A 24,574-nucleotide genomic window follows, 5' to 3' on the forward strand; every position below is an offset into this window, starting at 1 on the left:
TTATTCTGTTTTTAGGCAAGCACTTTTAATTAATTGCTTGAACAGGTTTAAGTTAACAATGATAATGAATGGTTCTTATAAGGCACAATATCTTCCGATGAGGAATTAACTCAAAGCGCGTAAAGCACGAAATTGACAAACAAACATAAAAACCATCAATTTACAAAAATTGGTTTTGAGCTGGCGTTTAAATACGGTAACGAAAGTCTGGGGATGTTAATAAAATGGGGGTATTTGGAAATGTGTTCCAAACAGTTTATAAAATATACAGCGTAGTAGGGCCTATTTATGTTTTGTAAATGAAAGTTTTGTTTAAAATATTGCCCAATTGCATGTAAGATTGTTGATTTTTTTTACCAAATGCTGGGCAAAGTTGTTTTGAGGAGAAGCAAATTTCAACACATTGGTCCGCTAGGCCTGGGAATTTCTTTGCTATATTGAAGTTCTGGCAACACTGTACCCAGGCCGGTCTTCATATCACTGCATATGGCACCCGGGGATATCGATTTACAATGCCTTGGATTTCACGCGTTGATTTTGAAAAATTTTCAGCCGGCAGAAAAATGGTGAAATCAAAAAGGACATTCTGACAAAACTATGATATATCGCTCACGGTGATGTGCGTTAGAAAGTTGGGAAAAATCCTTCGTCAGCTTTATATTACTTTGAAAAGCTAAAAGGTTGATCCAAAAAAGGCTCGCGGGCAGAGTTGAAGCCTATCAAAATCGAAAATCTTACACTAAATGATTGAATTTCACGCCTAAGTTTAACACTAAGATTTGAAAAATCAAGCATTACAGTTTTTCCTGACATTTACTGAAAAATGAAAATTATTGCTTTTCATTTGGCCGAGAAAAAAATTTTACACTGAAAAGGTGTAACTCAAAATTTTGTTCATTTGAATACCAAATTCGATCGTTTGTATTGCCTCATTAAATGACTGAGTGAGCCTTGCAGAACAATAAGAATCGGTAGTCCTGCGTTGAGACTGTTTTTCGACTCACCATATTTTATTAACCCATTAATTTTGTAATTCAAACAAGGATAACGGGTCTATACGCACAGGCTTTAAGAATTTTGAAAGTTCATCTGTGTTGGTATTAAATCATGATTTTGATCTAAACTTTTGATCCAAACACAAAGAAATAATTCCTACCTCGGAATCAGGTCAAAGGTAAAGAAAATCGCTACCTGATACAGTCACTCATTCGAGTACCATCTGAAAATTCCGAGGTAGGAATTATTTCTTTGTGTTTGGATCAAAAGTTTAAATCAAAATCATGTATTAAACACTGTTTACAACGAATATCAAATGCAACTCTCCAAACGTAATGGGTTTATGAATTAGGAACAATCAAAACTAGGAACAATCTAGAAACCTCCAAAATGACAAAACTAAATGGCGTTTTGCGTGGTTCTACGATATGGTAGGCCTAAATGGAGTTGTTATTAATGTCGTATTTCAAACGTTAATATCTGCTGTACATATAACTAATTTACTTGCATTCAGTACATATTAGTTAACAAAATAAATATAATATAATATAATATAATATAATATAATATAATATAATATAATATAATATAATATAATATAATAATATAATAATAAAGTAATAAAATCAAAACCAGGCTAGTGGTGTTATTTATTATAAGCACGTACTTTCAAACAAAACAGCTACAGTAAATCTAGCAAAACCAAAAATTGAATCAATTTGCAACTCCAAGACAGATAATGGGGCATCCTCTGTAGACAGCGCCTCCACATAAATTTACCCAAATATGATTTAGTTTTAAAATTAGGATTTTTTCCAAGTGTTCTGATTTTTTGGAGCATTGTAGTATAACTGGAAGTTAAAGCGCCTCACCTGGACCAAAGTAGCTGGCTTTTCTCGTCTTCTGTCACGACATCGTCTTGCTGCTATACGATTGCGTTCCTGCCTTATTCGCTTTCTCTCGTCTTCTTCATCTACTGCTGAGGTATCCTAGAAATAGTTACAAAACGTGTATTTCAATAGGTCTTTTTATTGATGATATATGTCCTTATATTTGTAGACTTACAAATATTTACACCAAAATTATGAAAATTGGACAATGTTAACCGTTTTTATGAAATTGACCCCGGACAAAAGTGCGTTGACCTTCGTCACGTTTCTGCCCATAGCTCCGTACCTAAAGGTCGCAGATAGGACAAGCTATATATGTTTGGATTCCTTATGACTAGCCGAGTAATTTGATATGCTTCTCAATAGGATTGGGATATTTTTCAATTTTGACCCCCTGCTTGACCTGAATTGACCCCTACCAAAAATGCCCGAAATATTGAAGAGGACAGCCCAAGCCAAATTTGCTCAGTACCCTTCAGGCATGCCAAAAACACTTTCAAACCTTTGTTCCAAAGATTTGGTCACGACACATTAGCATTTTTCTTCTACTAGCATGTGGTACGCTTTTTACCTGTAATATTAATCTACTAAAAACGTTTCAAAACGTAAAAGGAGCCACAGTTTAAAAAATCTTTCCTGTGTGGCTATTTCACCCTTTTTAAAACTTGGTCCCATTCAGTAAAGCAGTAATAACATGAAGAACGAGTCCTAATTTCTACATGCAACAATTAGGTTTAAGACTGTTCGAAAGCGGTGCGATATGACGTAGGCTATGTATTATCAAAACATTTGAAGGTTTATGTTTTAATATATTGCGTGTTCATATAGAGTGGTAGAGTATTATATATACTTAGCAAATTGACTGTCTGTCAACCTGCTACATATAGGCCCTACATCTGTACATAAGGTGCAGAATCGCACAAGACGATGAAGAATTTAACAAAGTGAGTATTTGCTACTTTTGCTTAAATCAAAATACATTATAACGTCTTTACGGAAAAACTTCAATCACGCACGAACATTAATTCATTTACTCTACAAAATGAACACTGACAACTAAGAAACCAGACAAGTAGCCTAAAGATGACTTCGTATGGGTCTTTAGAAACTTTCATAAATGGGACCAAGTTTAAAAAAGGGTGAAAAGCCACACAGGAAAGATTTTTTAAACTGTGGCCCCTTTTTACGTTTTGAAACGTTTTTTGGTAGTAAGATATTTGCGGGGATATTTGGGCGCGATTACAAAAATTTAGAAAATAAATGGGCACTTCTGGGTTGGGTATCTAAAGATTCTATAGAATTTAAGTGTGATATATTTTCGATGGTAATATATTTTCACTTTCAAAGTTTGTAGTTTTCATAATTGCAATTTCTGAATATTATATAAAAAGCACGAATAAGTCTATAAATGTAAGAGTATCGGATCATTGTGAATGTTAATAAATGCGAAACGCCGGCGGTAGACACCAGCAATATCAGGGATTGCCGGATTCTTGCAGTTTTTATGAATAGACTGCAATAGCGGATACAAAAGCAGATACAATAGCGGATACAATAGAACTCTATTACGTTGAAATAAACCTCGTCGCGTTGCTAAATTTCACTTCTTCTTTTTCATTAACTAACCGTTATTTCATTAACTAACCGTTATTTTTTAAACTTGGCAAAACTTCGACCGAGGTTTTTAATTCCAAACATCTTTTCAAAATACAAAATGTCCTGTGAGTAGGTAACACAGAAACAAATAAGTTACATAAACAGCTACAAACTATGTGAGACACCCTAGCCTTATCCATATTTTAGAAGGAGCACCAAGTTTTTCAGTGTAAGGAGCTGATACGAATCATGGTCCAATGTGAATGTGTTCTCTCTGTCACCAAGTTATAAAGTTCCATGAGGGTAGTTTTAGATATTTTTATATAGTCAAAAATTTTTTTTTTAAATATGCATAATTAATTATCAAAACATGTTTATTTGTTATTAATGATATATTATACAATTATATGATTCAGCTAAGGGAGAGAAAAACCTAAATAATTAGGTACATATGTAGGATATATGGCAGATGACATGACAGATTTGATAGATCCAATTAATTGGAAAAATGAGAAAAATAAGGGCAGTCAACAAATTTTGAATCAAATTTGAGATCTAATTTGACATTTTAGATAATCATTTCACATTTTACATGGATTTAATTGGACTGGACTCGGATCTTTTGTGTCCGAGTCCGGACTCGAACGATCCATCACCACTGGTATTATCAAGATTATGTTTGGTACGATAAAATGGGTAAAAATAGTAAAACCTATACGTTCATCTCACTGTAAATGTAAAACAGTGGAAAACCTGAAGTCGTTGAGGGGCCATAAACATGATACCGGACATGTTTGAGTGAGTCCAACTGTTGTGTCTTTGTCAGCAAATTAGATAAGTGTGTAGAGGGTATACCACCTGCGCGCGTTGTGTGAGATTTGTGTAAAAAATCTCCCCAGGAATGTGGGTGTGTGTGTGTGGCGGGGTGTGTGGGGGGGGGGTTCAGTCTCTAACAGATGGAAATATTGGAATATTTTCATTACCAGTTTGATTTCAGAGGGGCATCCTTACTCAAAGAGAATTGTCTCGTTTGCTTCTTTACAAACTGCTACAATTAGTATTATTTTATTCATCATTATTTTCCATTTTAATTTTATTTATGTATACAATAGTTTTGTAGAATTATAATACTCAAATATAGAATGCTTGTCAAAATATCATACTACTGGTGTAACTCATCATTTTAGAACCGTTGCTCACCTGGAAGTGAGAAAAGTGAAAAGTAGCTGTCTTTTCTCGTCTTCTGTCACGGCATCGTCTTGCTGCTATACGATTGCGTTCCCGCCTTATTCGCTTTCTCTCTTCTTCATCATCGACTGCTGAGGTGTCCTAGAATCAGAATACAAAACATGCATTTCAGTAGGACAGTTTACTGGTGATGTATGCCCTTATATTATATTTGGCCTTTCACTTATAACTTATTCAATGCATCCATAATAAACTTGCTTCTTCAATTCAAATTGTATGTTCTCTTCATACTAACTTCATCAAAAATAGGTTTCACGTGTAAACTTCGGTGTCCCCCATTTTCATTTACCATGTGACATTTTAATTGAATGTATTTTCCATAAAATGTTAATTGTTATTTGCTTGTTAAATGTTTGGGATTTGCATGATTTTGAAGGAAATAAAATAGATTACAAAAGTGTGAAGAATTAAAAAAAAATTGATTGGTTTGAATATTGATGAAGTGCTTTGGTTTCCCCCTAAAATATTTACATTGTGAAACTTCTAATGATTTTTACAAATATTTCACAAATGTACGAATATATGTATATATTATATATATATATTATGTATATATTTCCAAATTAAAGCTCACTGTATTGCTGGAACAGGGTTTGTAACAATTTGGTCAAGTTGTTTCAGAATTTGAGAAAATGCACAAAATGAGCTTGGTGTCCCCTAACGTTGTTTGTTTGTTTGTTTGTTTTATTTCTTCTTTTGCCTGGGTTACTCATTCAGTGGATGTTTTAAGGTATCCTCTGTTCTTCCATGAGGCCCAGGGTCACATAAAATATATATTAAAATACATCAAAATAATGAAACAAAATATTTAAATACATAGGATACATAAATATATAAGCATACACAATCGTGAATTTAAAATGGGGAAACTAACCCATATTTTACATATTATAAAATACATATTATAAAATACATAACCAACACAGCGCATCAAATTTAACTACAAATTGTTTTTATCAAAAATTTTTCAAGAAAGAAATTTAAGATTTCAGATTTCCATTATACTTGCCAAAATACAGCATAAAAGACATGATTTGGAAACTAAATAATTTACACAGTTTAAGATTTATGACACAATAGAATTTACATAACAAGACAATTCATCATTTAGCATTTGAATTAAATAAACATATTTCTCAAAACAATCGAAGATTTTTAACACACTTTAAAAATTGATACAATAAGAAATTTCATCAGCATTTCAATTATATATGCACAGTTGAAAACTAAAATTTTGATTGCAACATTGGCCAAATACAAGCCTAAGGTCATGTTCACACAATTTTTTAAAAAAGGTTTGCTACTTAATTACACAAATGGTCATATTAAACTATTAAATATTGGTAATATTATTACACACTTAAAAACCTGTTTTTGAAAATGGAAGTATTGGTTGGTATTGGATATTTCAGATCAGATTTCAGATTATTCCATGCTTTGGCCCCCCTGAACAGGAAAGAACGTCTTCCAGCTTCAGTTCTGGGTTTAAAATTGAGAGCTATATTACCGTGAGAGCTACCTCTTGTATTATGGCCATGATTGTCTCTAATAAGAGTAAAAACATCATTTAGGCCTTCAGGAACAAGCCCGGCTAGGCATTTAAAGACAGTGATACATAAGTTATCATGTCTACGATCACTTAGGAGCTTCCAGCCAAGCCTGTCCCTAATAAATGAAGAAGGTGTGCGAACAGGGACCCTGAGGATAGCTCTCCCAGCCCGATTCTGAAGACGTTCTATCCTGTTCTGGAGAGTATAATTGCAGTTACCCCATATAATGTCACAATAACTGAGTCTGGGAAGCACAAGAGCTTTGTAAATTGTATTTAAATTGTCAGCTGATAGCCACTCTCTAATTCTATATAGAAGACCAATATATTTTGAAACATTACAACAAATTTGATTTATGTGAGGCTCCCAGCACATTTTTTTGATCCAGAGTGAGGCCTAAGTATTTACATTTATTTACAGTTTCCAAGACATCATTATTCAAACATAAACTAAGATCATCAGATTTACTAATATTACGACTTGAGCAAAAAAGCATGCCTTTGGACTTTTTTGCATTAAGAGTGAGTTTATTTCTTTCCATCCACAATGCAATTTGAGAAAGGTCAGAATTGAGATGATCATTAATGTTGTGAACATCTTTGGAAGCGAAAAATATGGCAGTGTCATCAGCATAAAGGTTGATTTTTGTTTCCTTAGAAACAACCAGGGGGAGATCATTTACATACATTGTGAAAAGGAGAGGGCCAAGTATTGATCCTTGAGGCACCCCATACTGGACTATTTCAAACAACATTTCCAACTTTAGTGGCTTGCTTCCTATCATACAAATATGAACTAAACCAATCCAGCTCCAGACCTGCAATTCCAAAAGATTTGAGTTTGTGAAGCAGAATAGAATGGCTGACTGTGTCGAAGGCCTTCTTGAGATCAATAAAAATGCCTCCTACAAGATGACCGGCATCCATGTTTGTAAGGATGTAGTCAGAAACCTCAACTAAGGTGGTGAGTGTGGAATGTTTGGGTCTGAAGCCAGATTGGTTTGAAGAAAGAAGGTTGTTTTCACTCAAGTAAGAATAAAGTTGATTATAGATCAGTCTCTTAAAAATCTTCATGACAACAGGAAGGACGGATATTGGGCGGTAGTTATTTACCTCAGATCTAGAACCCTCTTTAAAAAGAGGAGTAACTCTACTCGTTTTCAAAGGTTGGGGAACCTGTCCCATAGAAAGACTAAAGTTAAACAAGTGGGTCAAAGGAGGTGTCAGGGGACCAGCCCCTGCTTTTAACAGACGACTACTCACACCATCTAAACCAGTCCCCTTCCTGTCATCTAAAGTTTGAAGAGATTTAAAAACCTGATCATTTGTAATTTTGACAAATTTGAAATTACTAGAACATGTATCAGATTGTTGAAAATCATTTGATGAACCAAACTTTTTGGCGAGATTTTCTCCTACAGTGGAGAAAAAATTATTTAAAGTGTTTGCAATCATAAGCTTGTCATTTACTATGCCATTTTCACTTTTCAAAGATGTAATATCACTATAACTTTTGCCAGGTAAAACAGATTTCAAAGTCTGCCACAATCTACGAAGATCACTTTTGTTTTCATTGATTTGCTGGTGGAGGTCTTTGGCCTTTAACTTATTGCGCAAGTTATTGACTCTATTTCGCAATAGTTTTGATTTGACCCAGTCTGCATCTAATTTGGTCTTTTCTGCAATTTCACGGGACTTTTGGCTCTGACGTCGCAAATCAAGATATTCATCAGTGATCCACCTAGGCTGTTGATTTGAGACTTTGATCTTTTTTGTTGGAACATGTTTATCACAAAATGGCAAAAAAAGCTTTAAGAATAAATCCCATCCATGATCAGTTGAGCTGGCACTGTAAACTTCATCCCAATTAATATTGGAAAGATCATCGACAAATGAGTTCTCGTCAAACTGACGAAAAGAGAGCGGGCTTCAATAATTTTTGGATCCCGTTTTGTTCTTATGCCTTTTCTGCTGGTATAAATAAATCTATGATCACTGTACGCACAACTGATCACCCCATTGTTAATATACATGTGTGGTCTATTTGTCCAAACATGGTCAATACAAGTTGAGCTATTACTTGTGACACGAGTAGCTTTTGTTATACAGGGTGAGTCAAAAAAAGTGCAATAGAGAAAAGAATCCATTTTTATTTAAGAACCGAGTTGAACCTTTTAGGTTTTAAAACAATTGATAATTAACATATCCATTAGTGATCTTGTGTGAAAAAATCAAGGAATTAGCATTTACCGTTTTGTTTTTATGACACATTTTATAGCGATACCCAATTTTAATGTTTGTCCAAGAGACATCTAAAATTTGAATGTCAGCCTACTCTGTGTATAAAGGTAGATTTGGAACCACTGCCATTTTCTTATCCTCATTGGCATTAAAATAAAATGGAGCACCCAAAGCGTTATTGCCCTTGGTCTTGTTTAAGGAGAAAAAGCATTATTTGTTGTTATTTTCATTTTCCCTTTATTTTAAAGATGTTTATTCTCTACCAAAACCATATAAATTTGTAGGTGGGTTTTTCAAATGTCAAAATGAAATGCGCGCAAATTGAAGTGGAGTGAATTTCAAAATATCCAGTGAGTTGGACATATTGGGATTTTAAAAATTGGAGTTGGAGTCGAGGGGGGTATGAAGGACTTAAAGTAATGTTAGAAAGTTTGTTTGAACAGTAAAAAAGAAATACAAATAATGCAAAACTCAACCTTATTTAAGTTAAAGTCAGTTTCAGAGCTGGTGCATTTATCGTGCATTGTGTGCTCCCATTCAAAATACACGGTACTTCGTGGACAAATAATGAAATTGGGTATCGCAGCAAAAGGACTCATAAAAATTAAACGGTAAAAGCGAGTCACTTCATTTTTTCACAGAAGGTGACTATTGAGTGTGGCATTTATAGAAACTTTCAACTTACATAAATATCAATTCTTTGCTCTATTGCACTTTTTTTTACTCACCCTGTAATTTGCTGCATCCTAAAATTACCCATTGTTTTTTCAAATTCTGTCCAATTCTCTTCAAATTCACACGGTAAATATAATTTTCTTAGAATAAAATTTAGTTGAAACATCTGGTTCATGATTTATTTGGGTATCTAGATGAGAAAGTGGCATGGTTAAAACTGCTTTGGTTATTACATATAGCAATTGAATTTGTTGGTGTCCCTGCTTGGTGTCCCCATTTACACATGAAACCCCAAATCATAAAAAATTCACAATATTTTGCGTATGTGAGTAGGTTTTTTTTTTGTGTGTCAAAATGTAAAGAGTAAGATAAGCATCTAACTTGAGCACAAATAAAAATAGTTTAAACAGCAAAGACAATTTATGAATTTAGGCCCCAAAAGACCCACAAAAATGCATGTCACAAATTGGACCTATTGGATTTATTTATTTATTTACTTATTTATTTATTTATTTATTTGCTTTTATATTTTATTCTAGTTATTTACCAAATCATCATTTATCTTTCATTCTTGATTTACACCATTACTTATTTCTTCAATCGCTCGGAATCAATCAAAAGAACTGATCTGCATTGTTATTTTTATTGGATACTTTGGGCCGGACTGGGGACAGGGATGACATTCGCCAATAGTTTGCTATGGTGCGGCATGGGCTAGGCCAACTCAGGGAAACCACCGACATCGTAAAAATAACGTTGAATTTGAGTACATGTAATAAAAGCAGCTACAAGGAATATCGGGAATATCGTAAATTTCATGGATTGAGTTAATTAATCGTGGAAAGTAGATATTGCACAAAAACACACGGTTCTGTACAGTGCTTTAGGCTGCGATCACATAGAAGTATACGGTATACGGTATTCGCTATTCGCTATACGAAATACGCTCATTCGATCAGGCTGAGTTCACATAGTATACTCCTTAAGAACACGAGATTTGTGTTTCACCTATTAACATCAAACAGACAGGATGGAACCAAACTTGACTGTAATTCAAAACTCTGCAGCAGCTGCAGAACTTTGCTTAAAAGGTCTAAAATGGATATTTCAGAATTATTTTAGAACCCTTGCTCACCTGGACCAAAGTAGCTGTCTCCTCTCGTCTTCTGTCACGAAAGCGTGCTACTGCTATACGATTGCGTTCCTGCCTGAGTCGCGTTCTCTCTTCTTCATCATCAACTGCTGATGTATCCTACAATCAGTTACAAAACATGTTTTTCAGTAGGATATTTTTTAAATAATGTATGCCCTTATATTTGCCCTTTCATTAATAGACTCATAATATCATTCAAAACATGTATATCATATTATTATATTTATTTATTTATTTATTTATTTATTTATTTATTTATTTATTTATTTATTTATTTATTTATTTACTTGGAGAAAGATGACTCTCCTCGTCAGAGTCCTCGATGCATTAAAGCAGAGCTAATAATACAAGTAGAACTTAGGGAACGAATGCCTTATCCTATTATTGAGGGCGGCATGAGACGGGTATTGCGGACGTGAGAGAAAAACTAAACGTAATATCCTTGGTGAAGTCTTTGTCGAGGTGGAACTTGTTCTGATGTTGGAATTTGTCTTTTGTTCAGATACGAAAACGCAAGGGATTCAGTAAGTTACTGTAATCTGACTTCATTGTTAACTCTGAAGTACCAATCAGCTTATTTCAATAGAGGTGACTGCTTATGTCAATAAAACCGGGAGAGAAAAGATTATGTTAACACCAGTGTTTTTAATGGCCTAGCGCCCTCTCGTCTTTAACACTGGTAAATTGATCTATATTAATTTGACAAAATGCATGCCAATCCGAATGACAAAGTCCACTTTTTTCTGTAAAAACGTTGCAAATAAGCCCTAAAATCACAAAAGGTCCGCTTATGAGCCTGTTGAATCTCAAAGCACTTGTGCATGGCCACAGTGTCGCCCTTCCATCAATGTCTATCTCCCTATTTTGCTTCCTCTTGCCCCCCCCCCCCCCATGATCAGTCTCCCACCTCCCTGCCCAGTCCCTACTCTCTCCTCTCGAGTTCTTCTCTTTCTAGTCTTTCAGTATCTCTCTCTCCTCTCTTTCTTCCTCACCCCTCCCACTCTCACTTGTTCAGTCTCAAGTATTTCCTCCCTCCCTCCCTCCTCTCCATCCCAAAAATAAACATTTCAAATAAACCTGAGCCTTGCATATAGACCCAACCAACTGCCATTGGTACAAATGAACAGAATACATTATCTTTGCTCCAATGCAATTCCTTTGTATTGCATTTCAATATAAAACATGATTACCAAATCACCACTTGTACGCGCCTCATTGGGAGATATTTGACTATTTTAGACGCTCGTTTCATCGTCAATATGAAAGACTTTTGCTTATAACTTGGCAAATGGTTAGTATATATTTCAATGCAAGACTATTTTTACGAACCACTTACGTCTAGGAGTAAGTGCATATACACCAAACACAAGTCAATTGAAGCTGCCGCACAATTTACCGCGAATTTAGGACCGTAAAATTTAGACTCTTCTTTTGTCTAGATTAGCACCCAACCGCACATCTCAAGGTTTTATGTAAAAATCAATATAACTTACCAAAACGAAAACTGAAATTCACGAGCTTCAAATTTTCAGTAACTAACAAAAGGCTAGAATAAAAGATTGGTCACACCTGGGAGACTACCACTTCAGAATAACAATGACTTACAAAAACTGATACGGATACGGAAACAGAAATTGAAAAGATAAAACGACGGTATGCCTCCGTTGATGATGAATAGCTTCTCCGTTAGACATAAGTCGCAGCGTTTAGTACCATCGTCGTAAGCGCGTGCTTTTGTGGCGATAGACCATACTGTGATGTATTTCTTATTATTGTTCTTAGATCCCATACATACCGCAATAATTCAGTGCTGTGTACTTAGTATGTGCTTCGTATTCATGAAAGACTGCTGGTGGATATAATATCGCTTCTTGAAGGTCAGTTCAGTAAGACCGATGTAGACCTTGATTCAACATCGTTCAAACACAATTGTTTTGCGCACTACGCACGCACATTGTCACTATAAAGCCCTTTTTAAATCCCGATCATGGGCGAAAATACATGTAGTGTTGAATACAAAATTGTTGCGCGCTACGCTTGCACATCGTCACAATGAAACCTTATTTGGAATCTCGAAGGCATGTACATGCAGTCTCTCTAAAACACAAAACAGGTACATATATATTGTATGATGCAACTGCAATTTGTTTCGTCTGTGCTCCCAAATGTTATTTTGCCCTGACTTAGAAAGCTACGCCCCTAACCCACTGGATCTTTATGCGTCGTTGTATACTGGTGCTGCGTCGTTGAATGCCTCTATGCCGTACAAAATATCCGATATGCGTCTACTGACCGAGGCTGTTAGGTTCTTGATGATTGGAGGCGGATGGTTGGAGTCCTTGTGAATGTACACTGGCTTGTCGTTGGGTTTGCGGTATGGATAGTACTTATTGTTCAGGTTGAGAGTGGTGTCAAGGAAGTTGGTTACTTTCATATTGCAGTCGATGTTCATTTTTAGGTTTAAGTTGCGAAATGTCTTAACAATGTCTTTCCGTGTTCGGTCAGCTGCGATGCCTGATGTGCTTTTGATAACTGCAAGTCCGTCGTCGCGGGACAGCTTCCGGGATAGGGTGTTGAGAATGTAGAGTTCGACTCGACTAATTCACAAATCACAAATCTCCGCGCTGTCATAGCTGCCCATAATGACGAAGCTCTTGCCGTTCTTCTTAGCCCACGGAGATCCTTCGTCGACAAGCAACGACTTTCTGGAGTGCATCATTATTTCATTATCTTGCTTATAGATCCTGATGTGTTTCTTCGCTTGTCTTTGTCCTCAATGTTGTTGAACCATTCGATGACTGAGGTAGCGGTTTTTCATTGGTTAACGCGCGTGGCCGTTCTGATGCTGCTGTTAATTCTGTTCAGGATGTGTTTGCTGATAAGGCAAATTGCACTTTTCGCTGGGTTGATGAGTCTGCATGGTAATTTGATCGCGAAGTTCTCCTTATAGTCTTTCAACGAACCGGTGTCCATTCTGTCCACGATTCCGATATTTTTCGAGCCTTCGCCTATATACTTACCACTGTCGATGTGTTGGTGCTCTTGTAGGTCTTGGTGATATTCCCCCTAAGTAACTTTTTGAGTTGGTCGGGGTCCATCCTCTAGAGATTCCGCGTTATATCGGCCGAGATGTCCATAGAGTTAGAAGACTATATCCATTTGATGTCCTTACTTAGAGTAGTCTGGAGCGGGTCACTTACCTTTCTGAATTTTTATGTTTTCGATCATACCTAGCATGCCATTCTCGAACGTTTTAAGCTTCGCGATCTGGGGTGGGAACCGCTTAATCTTCAATCCGTACATACCATCGTTGTGATCATTTTTGTCGTTAGTCTCTGAGTCGTCATTTTCTCTCATATGGAAGAAAGGGCTTTCCATGTCATGCGTTCCAGTAGACTTTTGGCCTTGTCGATTAGCTTCTTCTTGTAGGAGTTTTGGGAGCACGGTGGCCTAGCGGAACGGGCACTGACTCATAATCGAAAGGTTGCGGGTTCGAGCCCCGGCGACGCCATCGTGTTGTGCCCTTGAGTAAGGCACTTTATCTCGATTACTCCTCTCCACCCAGGTGTTTAAATGGGTACCGGCATTCTTAAATGCTGGGAAGGTAACAGACTCGCTGTAGAGGAGGTGTAGCGATCCCCTATAGCAACATTACATGGAGGAGTCTGGCCCAATCGCCAATGAAAGAGAGATGGGCACTCCGATCACTGTTTATACAGGATCGTCTCCTTTACCTTTACTTTTTTTGTAGGAGTTGGCCGACGGCTAGAGGGTGTTTTTCAGCGAATAGTTGACATAAGGTAGCGTGAGAAGACTGATTATTTTCAAAGCACCGTCTTCTATAACTGGATGAAAACCAGCGAAGGAACTGCGAAAGATGTCATTTGCGACAGCAGTGGGTGGTGATGTAGAGTCTAGACGTGCAGGAGTCAAGACATGTGCGACGATCGCTGATCTTTTGATGGAAATAATTCGGTAAGCGATCGGCGAGATCCATCGGATCTTTGTGCAATACTAGAGTACAGCCTGATTAGGTTTAACTAGATTGTCTCCAATACGAAATAGATCACGCTGTTCTGTGTCCCTAATCACCTTGGCAGTGGTAAGAAGATCTTAAGTGGTAAGAACATAAAATTGTGCCTGGTCTCTGGATTTTCAAAAAGCCCCCATCATCATTTTTAATCCGTAGAGTTCCCGGGGGAATGGGGTATTATCATGATTTAGTTTGGTACGATAAAATGGGTAAATAGCAATACCTATTCAAACTGTAAATGTAAAACAGTAGAAAACCTGAAGTCGTTGAGGGGCCATAAACCATGATACCGGACATGTCTGTTTTGAGTGAGAACTGGTCTCGGCAAATTAGTGTGTGGGGTGTGTTGGAATATTTTCTTACTCAAAGAGAATTCATCTGCTTCGTCTCATTTGCTTCTCAAAGAACTGCTTCAATAGAGGTTATCCACTTTACTCATGCGTGACTTCTAACAAAAGGCGCTAGTTCCCGCAGTATTCCTCATTCAAACCAATTCAATGCATGACCTCGGAGTTACCTGCATTACTTTGGCGGGCTATTTTGAAACAGTGATGGTTGCAGATGCAGGTATTTCTTTTGAAAGTCCTAAACAAGGTATAGCAGTCGCTGATAGGATATGCAGCTTATAGAACACGGATACCCTCTATTAGTATTATTTTATTCATCATTATTTTTTTTTTTTTATTTATACATACATTAATTTCGTAGAATGTTAGCTACTCAAATTTAGAATGCATGTCAAAATACCGCACTACTAGTATAACTGGAAGTTAAAGCGCCTCATTATTTTAGGACCCTTGCTCACCTGGACCAAGGTAGATGTCTCTTCTTGTCTTCTGTGACGAAATCGTGCTGCTGCAACACGATTGCGTTCCCGCCTGATTCGCTTTCTTTCTTCTTCATCATCGACTGAGGTATTCTACAATCAGTTACAAAACCGTTCGAAAAAAAAAATGAATAAACTGTAATTTCAGAACAAGGAAATTCAAATTCCAGAAAAAGTTGTCTGTCAGTAAATTGCTTTAAGTGGATGATATAAGTTTAACATACACTTTAATAAAAAAAAAATCTAAAAATGAACGACATTTTGTCAAAATCGGGCTTTTTTATAATTTTCTTTTGCAAAAATGAGCATATAAAAAAATCCTAAATATTTGTATCTGGTTTTTAAAAATTAATAAAAACTAGTGGCAAATGGTGGTCATAGACCACAAACCTAGCTGGAGCATGTTAGTGTTTTGGAGGTATCTGACCCCTGCAAAATGTTCCAAAAATGTTCCCCTGGTCATGAGGTTTGTTGTCACCGAGTTTGAGTCCCATACTCCTTACAGATGCCTAGAAAATTAAATTAATAAGATTTGACCCAGATAACCTTTGACCTGACCCCTGCACAGCGTTCCAAAGTGTTCCCTTGGTCAGTAAGTTTGTTGTCACAGAGTTTGAACCATACCCCTTACATATGTCCAGAAAATGCATTTCGAAAATTTGACCTCTGCAATACCTTTGACCTGACCCCTGCAAACTGTTCCCCTGTTCATGAGATTTGTTGTCACTGAGTTTGAGCCCCATACCCCTTACAGATGTCCAGAAAGTGAAATTATAAGCTTTGACCCCAGATAACCTTTGACCTGACCCCTGCAAAATGTTCCAAAATGTTTCCCTGGTCATTAAGTTTGTTGTCAGTGAGTTTGAACCCCGTACCCCTGACAGATGTCCCGAAAATGCATTTATAAAATTTGACATCTGCATGACCTTTGACCTGACCCCTGCAAAATGTTCCATTGGTCATGATATTTGTTGTCACTGAGTTTGAGCCCCATACCCCTTACAGATGTCCAGATAATATAATTGTAAGATTTTACCCCCTTAATGACCTTTGACCCCAATTCTGTGTGTAAGGTATGGGCACTGGGTAAAGCCGATGCACATGTGTAAGTGACGTCATTGTGCTATGTAATATGTGGCAGAAGAAGCATTTTGAAGATATTTGGTTATATACCGAAAATGCCCCTTTAATGACCTTTGATCCCAATTCTGTTTGCACCATATGGGCAATGGATATAGGCGATACATATGTGCAAGTTACGTAATTGTAGGGTGTAACATGTAGGAGGAGAAGCATTTTGAAGTTTGTTGCCAGAAGAAGAAGAAGAAAGAAAGAACTAGATCTGGCTACAGATCTGGACCTAGCCGGGGCCGGAAATGCCAGTCTTAAAGTTTGACCTTTGACCGGCTATTATGGACATCTCAGACCATTAATGGTGCATCACTGTAGCATGTAGGGGCTTTATCCGTCTTCCATAGGCTGAGATACAGCTACTTTTCCGTAATTTTAAACATTTGTTTGCAAATTTGATGTTTTGACCTTCTTAATGACCTTTGACCCCAATATAAAAAAACCTCATATACACCGAGAAAATGCATTGTTACAGTTTAAATAAAAAAATCTACTCTGCTTAGTTATGGAGATAAAAATTCTTGAAGTTATTTAGCTTCAAACCGGAAATGACGTCTAAATGACCTTTGACCAAAATAACAAAAATACCGTGCATACATCGAGTAACACTAATGCATATATGAAGTTTATGTCACTCTGGTCTGGTTACGTTTTGAGATTTAAAAAAATGAACATATTTGACGATTTTTGGTTTTTGACCGGAAGTGACCCCTTAATGACCTTTGACCCCAAAACTGTAGACACCCCAAAGACCCTGGTTAGTAGCAATGCACGTGTGCTAATGACAACACTCTGCTATGTATTTTGTAAAAACAGTGATTTTTTGAATATTTTTAGCTTTCAGACCGGAAATGACCCCTTTAATGACCTTTGACCCCTTATCTGTGAACACCCTATAGACATCGTTCAAAGTCAAATCACATGTCCTAAGCATGTTACCATCACATGTAATTTGTGGAAGAAGAAGCATTTTGAACATATTTGGTTTTATACCGGAAATGACCCCTTAATGACCTTTGACCCCAAATCTGTGAACACCATATAGACACTGGATATAGCCGATGCATATGGGCAAGTGACGTCATTGTAGGATGTAACATGTAAGAGAAGAAGCATTTTGAAATTTGTTGCCAGAAGAAGAAGAAAGAAGAAGAACTAGACTTAGCTGTGGTCTAAGACCACGAACACAGCCGTGTTGTGACCCCTTAATCACATTTAAACCCAAAATATATGAAAACCCCGTAGACATTGGCTAATGTCAATGCACGTGTCCATGTGGTATCACTTTGCTATGCTTTTTGTGGCAGAAGGGTATTTTGAAGGTATATCGTTTTATACCGGAAGTGACCCCTTACTGACCTTTGACCCCAAACGTGTGTACACCATATAGACACTGAGTTATAACAATGCATGTGTGCAAGTGGCGTCACTGTCCTATGTAATTTGTGGAAGAAGAAGCATTTTAAAGATATTTCGTTTTATACCGGAAGTGACCCCTTAATGACCTTTGACCCCAAATAAAATAATACCACATATAAACTGGATAACCACAATTCATGTGTGAACATACTGTTACTGTCCTACGTTTTTCTTAGCAAATAAAATTTTTTGAAGGTTTTTCGTTTTAAACCGGAGGTGACCCCTTAATGACATTTGACCCCATAGACACTGGGTAATAACAATGCATGTGTGCAAGTTGCGTCACTGTCCTACAGAATCTGTGGAAGAAGATGCATTTTAAATGTATTTCGTTTTATACCGGAAGTGACCCTTAATGAGATTTGACCCCAAATAAAAAAATACCACATATACATTGGGTGACTGCAGATCATGTGTGAACATACCGTTACTGCCCTATGTTTTACTTAGCTAATAAAAATTTTTGAAGGTATTTTATTTTATACCGGAATTGACCCCTTAATGACCTTTCACCCCGAATCCGTGTACACCCCATAGACACTGGGTAATAACAATGCATGTGTGCAAGTGGCGTCTCTGTCCCACATAATTTGTGGAAGAAGATGCATTTTAAAGGTATTTCTTTTTATACCGGAAGTGACCCTTAATGAGCTTTGACCCCAAATAAAAAAATACCACATATACATTGGGTGACTGCTGATCATATGTGAACATACCGTTATTGTGCTATGTTTTACTTAGCTAATAAAATAAATTGAAGGTTTTTCGTTTTATACCGGAAGTGACCCCTTAAGGACCTTTGACCCCAAATCTGTGTACACCACATAGACACTGGGCAATAACAATGCATGTGTGCAAGTGGGGTCGCTGTCCTACGTAAGTTGTGGGAGAAGATGCATTTTTAGTTGAAATCACGTTTTTGACCCCTGTGACCCCTGCGTGACCTTTGACCCCGCGAGTTTCATGTGACATGTAGGGGCATGGTCAATGATCATTGTGACTAAGTTAGGTCAAAATCGATGTAAGCATGTGAGTGCTAGAGCAAATGTAATGGTTGACAGAAGAAGAAGAAAGAAAGAAAGAAGAACCTGTAAGAAAAAGACACAGCCGTGACTAACGTCACGGCTGTGTAACTAGATCTGGTTACAGATCTGGACCTAGCCGGGGCCGGAAATGCCAGCCTTAACTTAAAGTTTGACCTTTGACCGGCTATTATGGACATCTCACACCATTAATGGTGCATCACTGTATCATGTAGGGGCTTTATCCGTCTTCCATATGCTGAGATACAGCTACTTTTCCGTAATTTTAAACATTTTTTGCAAATTTGACGTTTTGACCTCCTTAATGACCTTTGACCCCAATATATAAAAAAAAACCTCATTTACATCGAGAAAATGCATTGTTACAGTTTAAATTAAAAAAATCTACTATGTTTAGTTATGGAGATAAAAATTCTTGAAGTTATTTAGCTTAAAACCGGAAATGACGTCTAAATGACCTTTGACCAAAAAATAAAAATACTGTGCATACATCGGGTAACACTAATGCATATATGAAGTTTATGTCACTCTGGGCTGGTTACGTTTTGAGATTAAAAAAAATGAACATATTTGATGATTTTTTTTTTTTGATTTTAAGCGACCCTTAATGACCTTTCACCCCAAAACTGTAGACACCCCAAAGACCTTGGTTAGTAGCAATGCATGTGTGCTAATGACAGCACTCTGCTATGTAATTTGTAAAACAGTGATTTTTTACATATTTTTAACTTTCAGAGCTTTTCATCTGTGAACACCTATTATAGACACCAACCAAAGTCAAGTCACATGACCTAAGCATGTCACTATCACATGTTATTTGTGGAAGAAGAAGCATTTTATAGTAAAAATCACATTTTTGCCATTGTGAGCAGGTCAAAGGTCAAATGGAGTTCAATGTCATGTCACATGTGGGGACATGGTCAGTGGTGTTTGTGACCAAGTATGGTCAAAAACTGTCAAAGCATAACAGAGCTAGGGCGAAACGTGGCAAGTCACGCACGTGTTGCCAGAAAGAAGAAAGATCCGATAGCATCACAAGACCTAGCCGGTGTCCCGGCTAGGTAAAGAAGAAAGATCCGATAGCATCACAAGACCTAGCCGGTGTCCCGGCTAGGTAAAGAAATAGTGGCAAATGGTGGTCATAGACCACAAACCTAGCTGGGGCATGTTGGTGTTTTGGAGGTATCTGACCCCTGCAAAATGTTCCAAAAATGTCGCCCTGGTCACGAGGTTTGTTGTCACAGAGTTTGAGTTCCATACTCCTTACACATGCGCAGAAAATTAAATTCTACGATTTGACCCAGATAACCTTTGACATGACCCCTCCCTGCACAGCGTTCCAAAGTGTTCCCCTGGTCAGTACTTTTGTAGTCACAGAGTTTGAGCCCCGTACCCCTTACAGATGTCCAGAAAATGCATTTCGAAAAATTGGCCTCTGCATGACCTTTGACCTGACCCCTGCAAACTGTTACTTTGTTTATGAGATTTGTTGTCACTGAGTTTGAGCCCCATACCTCATACAGATATCCAGAAAATGAAATTATATGATTTGACCCCAGTTAACCTTTGACATGACCCCTGCAAAGTGTTCCAAAATATTCCCCTGGTCATTAAGTCTGTTGTCACAGAGTTTTAGCCCTGTATCCCTTACAGATGTCCAGAAAATGCATTTCTAAAATTTGACCTCTGCATGACCTTTGACCTGACCCTGTAAAATGTTCTCCTTGTCATGAGATTTGTTGTCACTGAGTTTGAGCCCCACACCCCTTAGAGATGTCAAGATAAGGCAATTGTAAGATTTTACCCCCTTACTGACCTTTGACCCCAGTTCTGTGTGCAAAGTATGGCCACTGGGTAAAGCTGATGCACATGTGTAAGTGACATCATTGTGCTATGTAATATGTGGCAGAAGAAGTATTTTGAAGGTATTTGGTTATATACCGGTAATGCCCCCTTAATGACCTTTGACTCCAATTCTGTGTGCAAGGTATTTCAACCCCCCCGAGCTAGGTACTGTTGTGCTATGTAATATGTGACAGAAGAAGCATTTTGAAGGTATTTGGTTATATACCGGTAATTCCCCCTTAATGACATTTGACCCCAATTCTGTTTGCACCCTATGCGCACTGGATATAGCTGATACATATGTGCAAGTTACGTAATTGTAGGGTATAACATGTAGGAGGAGAAGCATTTTGAAGTTTGTTGCCAGAAGAAGAAAGCAGAATCGGATAGCATTAGAATACCTAGCTGGGGGTGTAAACCCCCCCAGCTAGGTAATTAGAATTGGGTAACCCCCAAAAAACCCCAACAAAACCAAAAAAAAAGGGGGGGGGGGTTGAAATTGTGTCCCAAACCTAACATAAGACCTCAGTAGACCATGCATGTGGACCAAAAATTGTGTTTTGGAGAGGAACTGTGATTAAAATACTCGTTACTTTGTATCTTACCTCACAACTTTGCAGACACTGTAATAAATAAAAAGTAGAAAGGTAATAATGTGTTTGAAAATTAACAGTTCCATAAAAAATAGCAATATTTTCTTAATACCTAAACATGACACAAAATTCCTGCTGTTACCTGTCATCAATTCTAGCACGTGACTGTATAGTAAGCGTCAAGGTCGTATTCACATAGTCATGGAAATAACACTTAACCATGTTAACAGCATTTGCTTACAACAGCTTACAACGTAAAAGGACATAATTAAGGCTATAATTTTTGTATAACGAACTTTATTACACTTATCGCATTGACATGTACAGGTCAAGCTCAAATTAGGTAGGTAAATGTAAATTTTTTTTCTTCTTTTTTGTCTTGCGATTGTGCGTTTGATCAGTGGCGTGCGCAGCACATTGAAAGTGGGGGTGGGGTGGGGTGGGTGTAGGTTGTTCAGTTCCCCGAATGGAGTCTGATTAGGACGCTTTTGCACCGTCAAAAGTGACGAATGACTGATTTCCCCGAATGACCAACAAAAGTGGGTCATTTGCGCACGCCACTGCGTTTGATATCCTACATTTGATTTTTAATTCAAACGTTTAAAGGCACATTCAGTGATTTGCTCATCCGGACGATCGTAAACATCATCAAAATTCAGATTTTGGCACCTTTGTCATTGTTATAGATGTGCTAATATAGCCTGCGAGTGGTTCAGCCGAACGCCGTGTATTTAAGACAAAATAAGACATTTTACACGAATCTGTAATTTAAATACTGACTAATCTAAATTAGTTACATGTATTTGAATGGGGCTTCAACTTTGTCAGTACTGCTGTTTTCTTCGTTTTTTGCCAAATTTGTAATTTCAAAAATACTAAATGACAATTTGAATGAATCCTCACTTTAAAGCAATTTATAAACAATTTTAATTTTTTCACACTTGCGCTGGGATCACTGACTGGGTCTTTAAGCAGGAAATCATGTCATCAGTATTATGTAATCACTTATCTCAACAACTCGAAATTATGTCGTCAAATATGCCACCAATATTATCTCATCATCTCGAAATTATATTGTCAATTATGTCATCATTTATCTCGTCATATCGAAATTATGTCGTCATCTCGAAATTATGTCATCAACTCGAATATTTTGTCAATTATGTCGTCACTTATCTCATCAACTTGAGATTATTGAAACTTGAAAATTATGCCATGAATCATTTTATCATTTATCTCATTTCATTAATCTCGAAATTATGTTGTCAACTATGTCGTCAATTATCTCGTCAAGTCACCATCTCATCAACTCATGGTCTCCCTTTGGTGCTTCCGTACGTACGAGAACAATACAGAGATATTTTGAAGTGAATTAATAACTTTACAACGTTCTGTATGTATGTAACTTCATCTATTTATTTCCAGAATAAGGAACGTCACACTAGCAAGGAAGTCGAATTTGGACACCATGCTTAACATACAGATTGCCCCATAAAAAGTGGGCCAAACGAATGCTGTTATATTTTAAAATGAGTTTTCACCAATCTTTATTTACCATTTGCAATATTCTAGCTCATTTTGATACATCAATTTAGAAGATATTGTGATGTGTCCTGAGTAATATAATTTGATTACTTATGTTTGTTTACAATTTAGAGTTACTTTCATGTGAGATGGAAACCCCCTTTGCAAGAGTTGGCGTGTAATAATATTTTGGAAACCCCTTTGTGATGTAATCACTGTAAACGAAGTCAGGACTAGTTATGGATTGGGTATTCCCTAAAAATTAAAATGGATATGACATCATATTGGAATCCCCCAGGAAGTGATGTGACGAGAAAGGTTAATGATTATAAATTAATATTGGACATTCCCAGATTGCTCATCTAATTGAAAAACCCCATTCTATAAATAATGTGACATAATGGTTATTAATAGATTGTGGCTTTTGACGGGTACTGATCATTCTGGGACACCATTATTATACAGTCAGCAGAATATAGTATGACTTTTACACATACCGTTCTACTCTCATTAGCTTTCTTTATCACTTATATCGTGCATGTTTAAGGAAACTAGTTGCAAACTGATTTTGGTATCTTAGTTTTTGTCATTGCAACATTCGGTGTGACAATCGGCAAATTTCAAATTTCAAAAATATAACATGTTATGCGGTATAAATTTGCTCTGAAATATTTATGAAATGCGCTCGTCCTTCATAAACCCGTTTGACCTTGTTGTTTAGTAGTAACTTTCAAATCTGAGTCTCAGTCTATCCCTCTTTGTATATCGCCTCTGTATTAGTTTATTAGATTAATTATATAATTTAATATAGGCATACATTCAATATTAAAAGGTACAATATATTGTATATTGGTACAATTATCGGATTTTTACTTTTCTCTTACCTCCTCAATAGTGAGAAAAGAAACAACCTGAAGAAAAAAAAATATATAAGATATAATTATAATATTACAGATTATGTCAGAATCAGACATAATCATTATTAATATGGTTTTTTAAAAATAATAATAGTAATCTATACTATAGGCCTAATAATCATGAGCTCTGTCTGTGTGTCTGTCTGTCCGGCTATACGTTTCGCCGCGCTTCGACGCATCGTTCCGATATTGCAGCCATAGACCTTTTTCCCTCTTTCCCATCATGCACTATTCCAGGGGGGTATGAGTGTCGCAAAATACATCATCTCCCCGGGGGAGTACAGAGTTATGTTCATTACATTCTGGAATACGGACATTTCGACTGGTGCCTTCATCACAAAAAAGGAATCCCCGATAATGATGATAATGGCGCCACGATCACTAATACCTTTCGGGGCAAAAAACAACATTTCTATGCCTTATGGACATGGCGTATTCACCCAAAAAAGTTTCCTGCTATTGAAACCTAACTTTGTATACATTTTATAGACCTAATGGTGAAAAACTAATGACGGGACACCAGTAATATTTTGTCGGCGTCCGTTTCACTTTTTTTTCGGAGATGAAAATAAGACGTAAACATAAATCTCTTACACAGATGTTCTGCATCGCTCCGTAACTGTATCACTCGTGTATTCAATAATTGCATAATTAGTAACATCGATGGCCTTTACGATAATCCGCATATATGGAATCAGTATGCCCATATTAAGACAAAATAATTGCAAAGGCCTGGCAAAGACCATCGGATGGACACGATCTATGAGGTTAATGAGCTACGTCATACCCCCTGGAATAGTGCATTGTGGGATAGAGGGAAAAAGGTCTATAGATGGGTACCGGGCAGGCGCTGTTTACCGGGTAGTTTCAAAGGTCATCGGAGGTCACGGTCAAA

General features: G+C 37.0%; 1 protein-coding gene across 2 annotated transcripts in view; it reads right to left on the reverse strand.

Moving 5' to 3' along the window:
• Positions 1 to 24,574, reverse strand: part of LOC140163122 (uncharacterized) — a 127,237-nt gene that overhangs the window by 14,814 nt on the left and 87,849 nt on the right. For both annotated transcript variants that reach the window (XM_072186498.1, XM_072186497.1), the window contains exons 3-8: positions 23,647 to 23,673; positions 21,251 to 21,268; positions 15,187 to 15,300; positions 10,331 to 10,447; positions 4,683 to 4,811; positions 1,869 to 1,985 (exon numbers count right to left, since the gene is read on the reverse strand). In XM_072186498.1, the coding sequence (XP_072042599.1) occupies positions 1,869 to 1,985; positions 4,683 to 4,811; positions 10,331 to 10,447; positions 15,187 to 15,300; positions 21,251 to 21,268; positions 23,647 to 23,673 (522 nt within the window). The remainder of the gene's footprint in view (positions 1 to 1,868; positions 1,986 to 4,682; positions 4,812 to 10,330; positions 10,448 to 15,186; positions 15,301 to 21,250; positions 21,269 to 23,646; positions 23,674 to 24,574) is intronic.

Source organism: Amphiura filiformis, chromosome 10 (genome assembly GCF_039555335.1).
Source record: "Amphiura filiformis chromosome 10, Afil_fr2py, whole genome shotgun sequence".
In the NCBI taxonomy this organism is placed as follows: Eukaryota; Metazoa; Echinodermata; class Ophiuroidea; order Amphilepidida; family Amphiuridae; genus Amphiura; species Amphiura filiformis.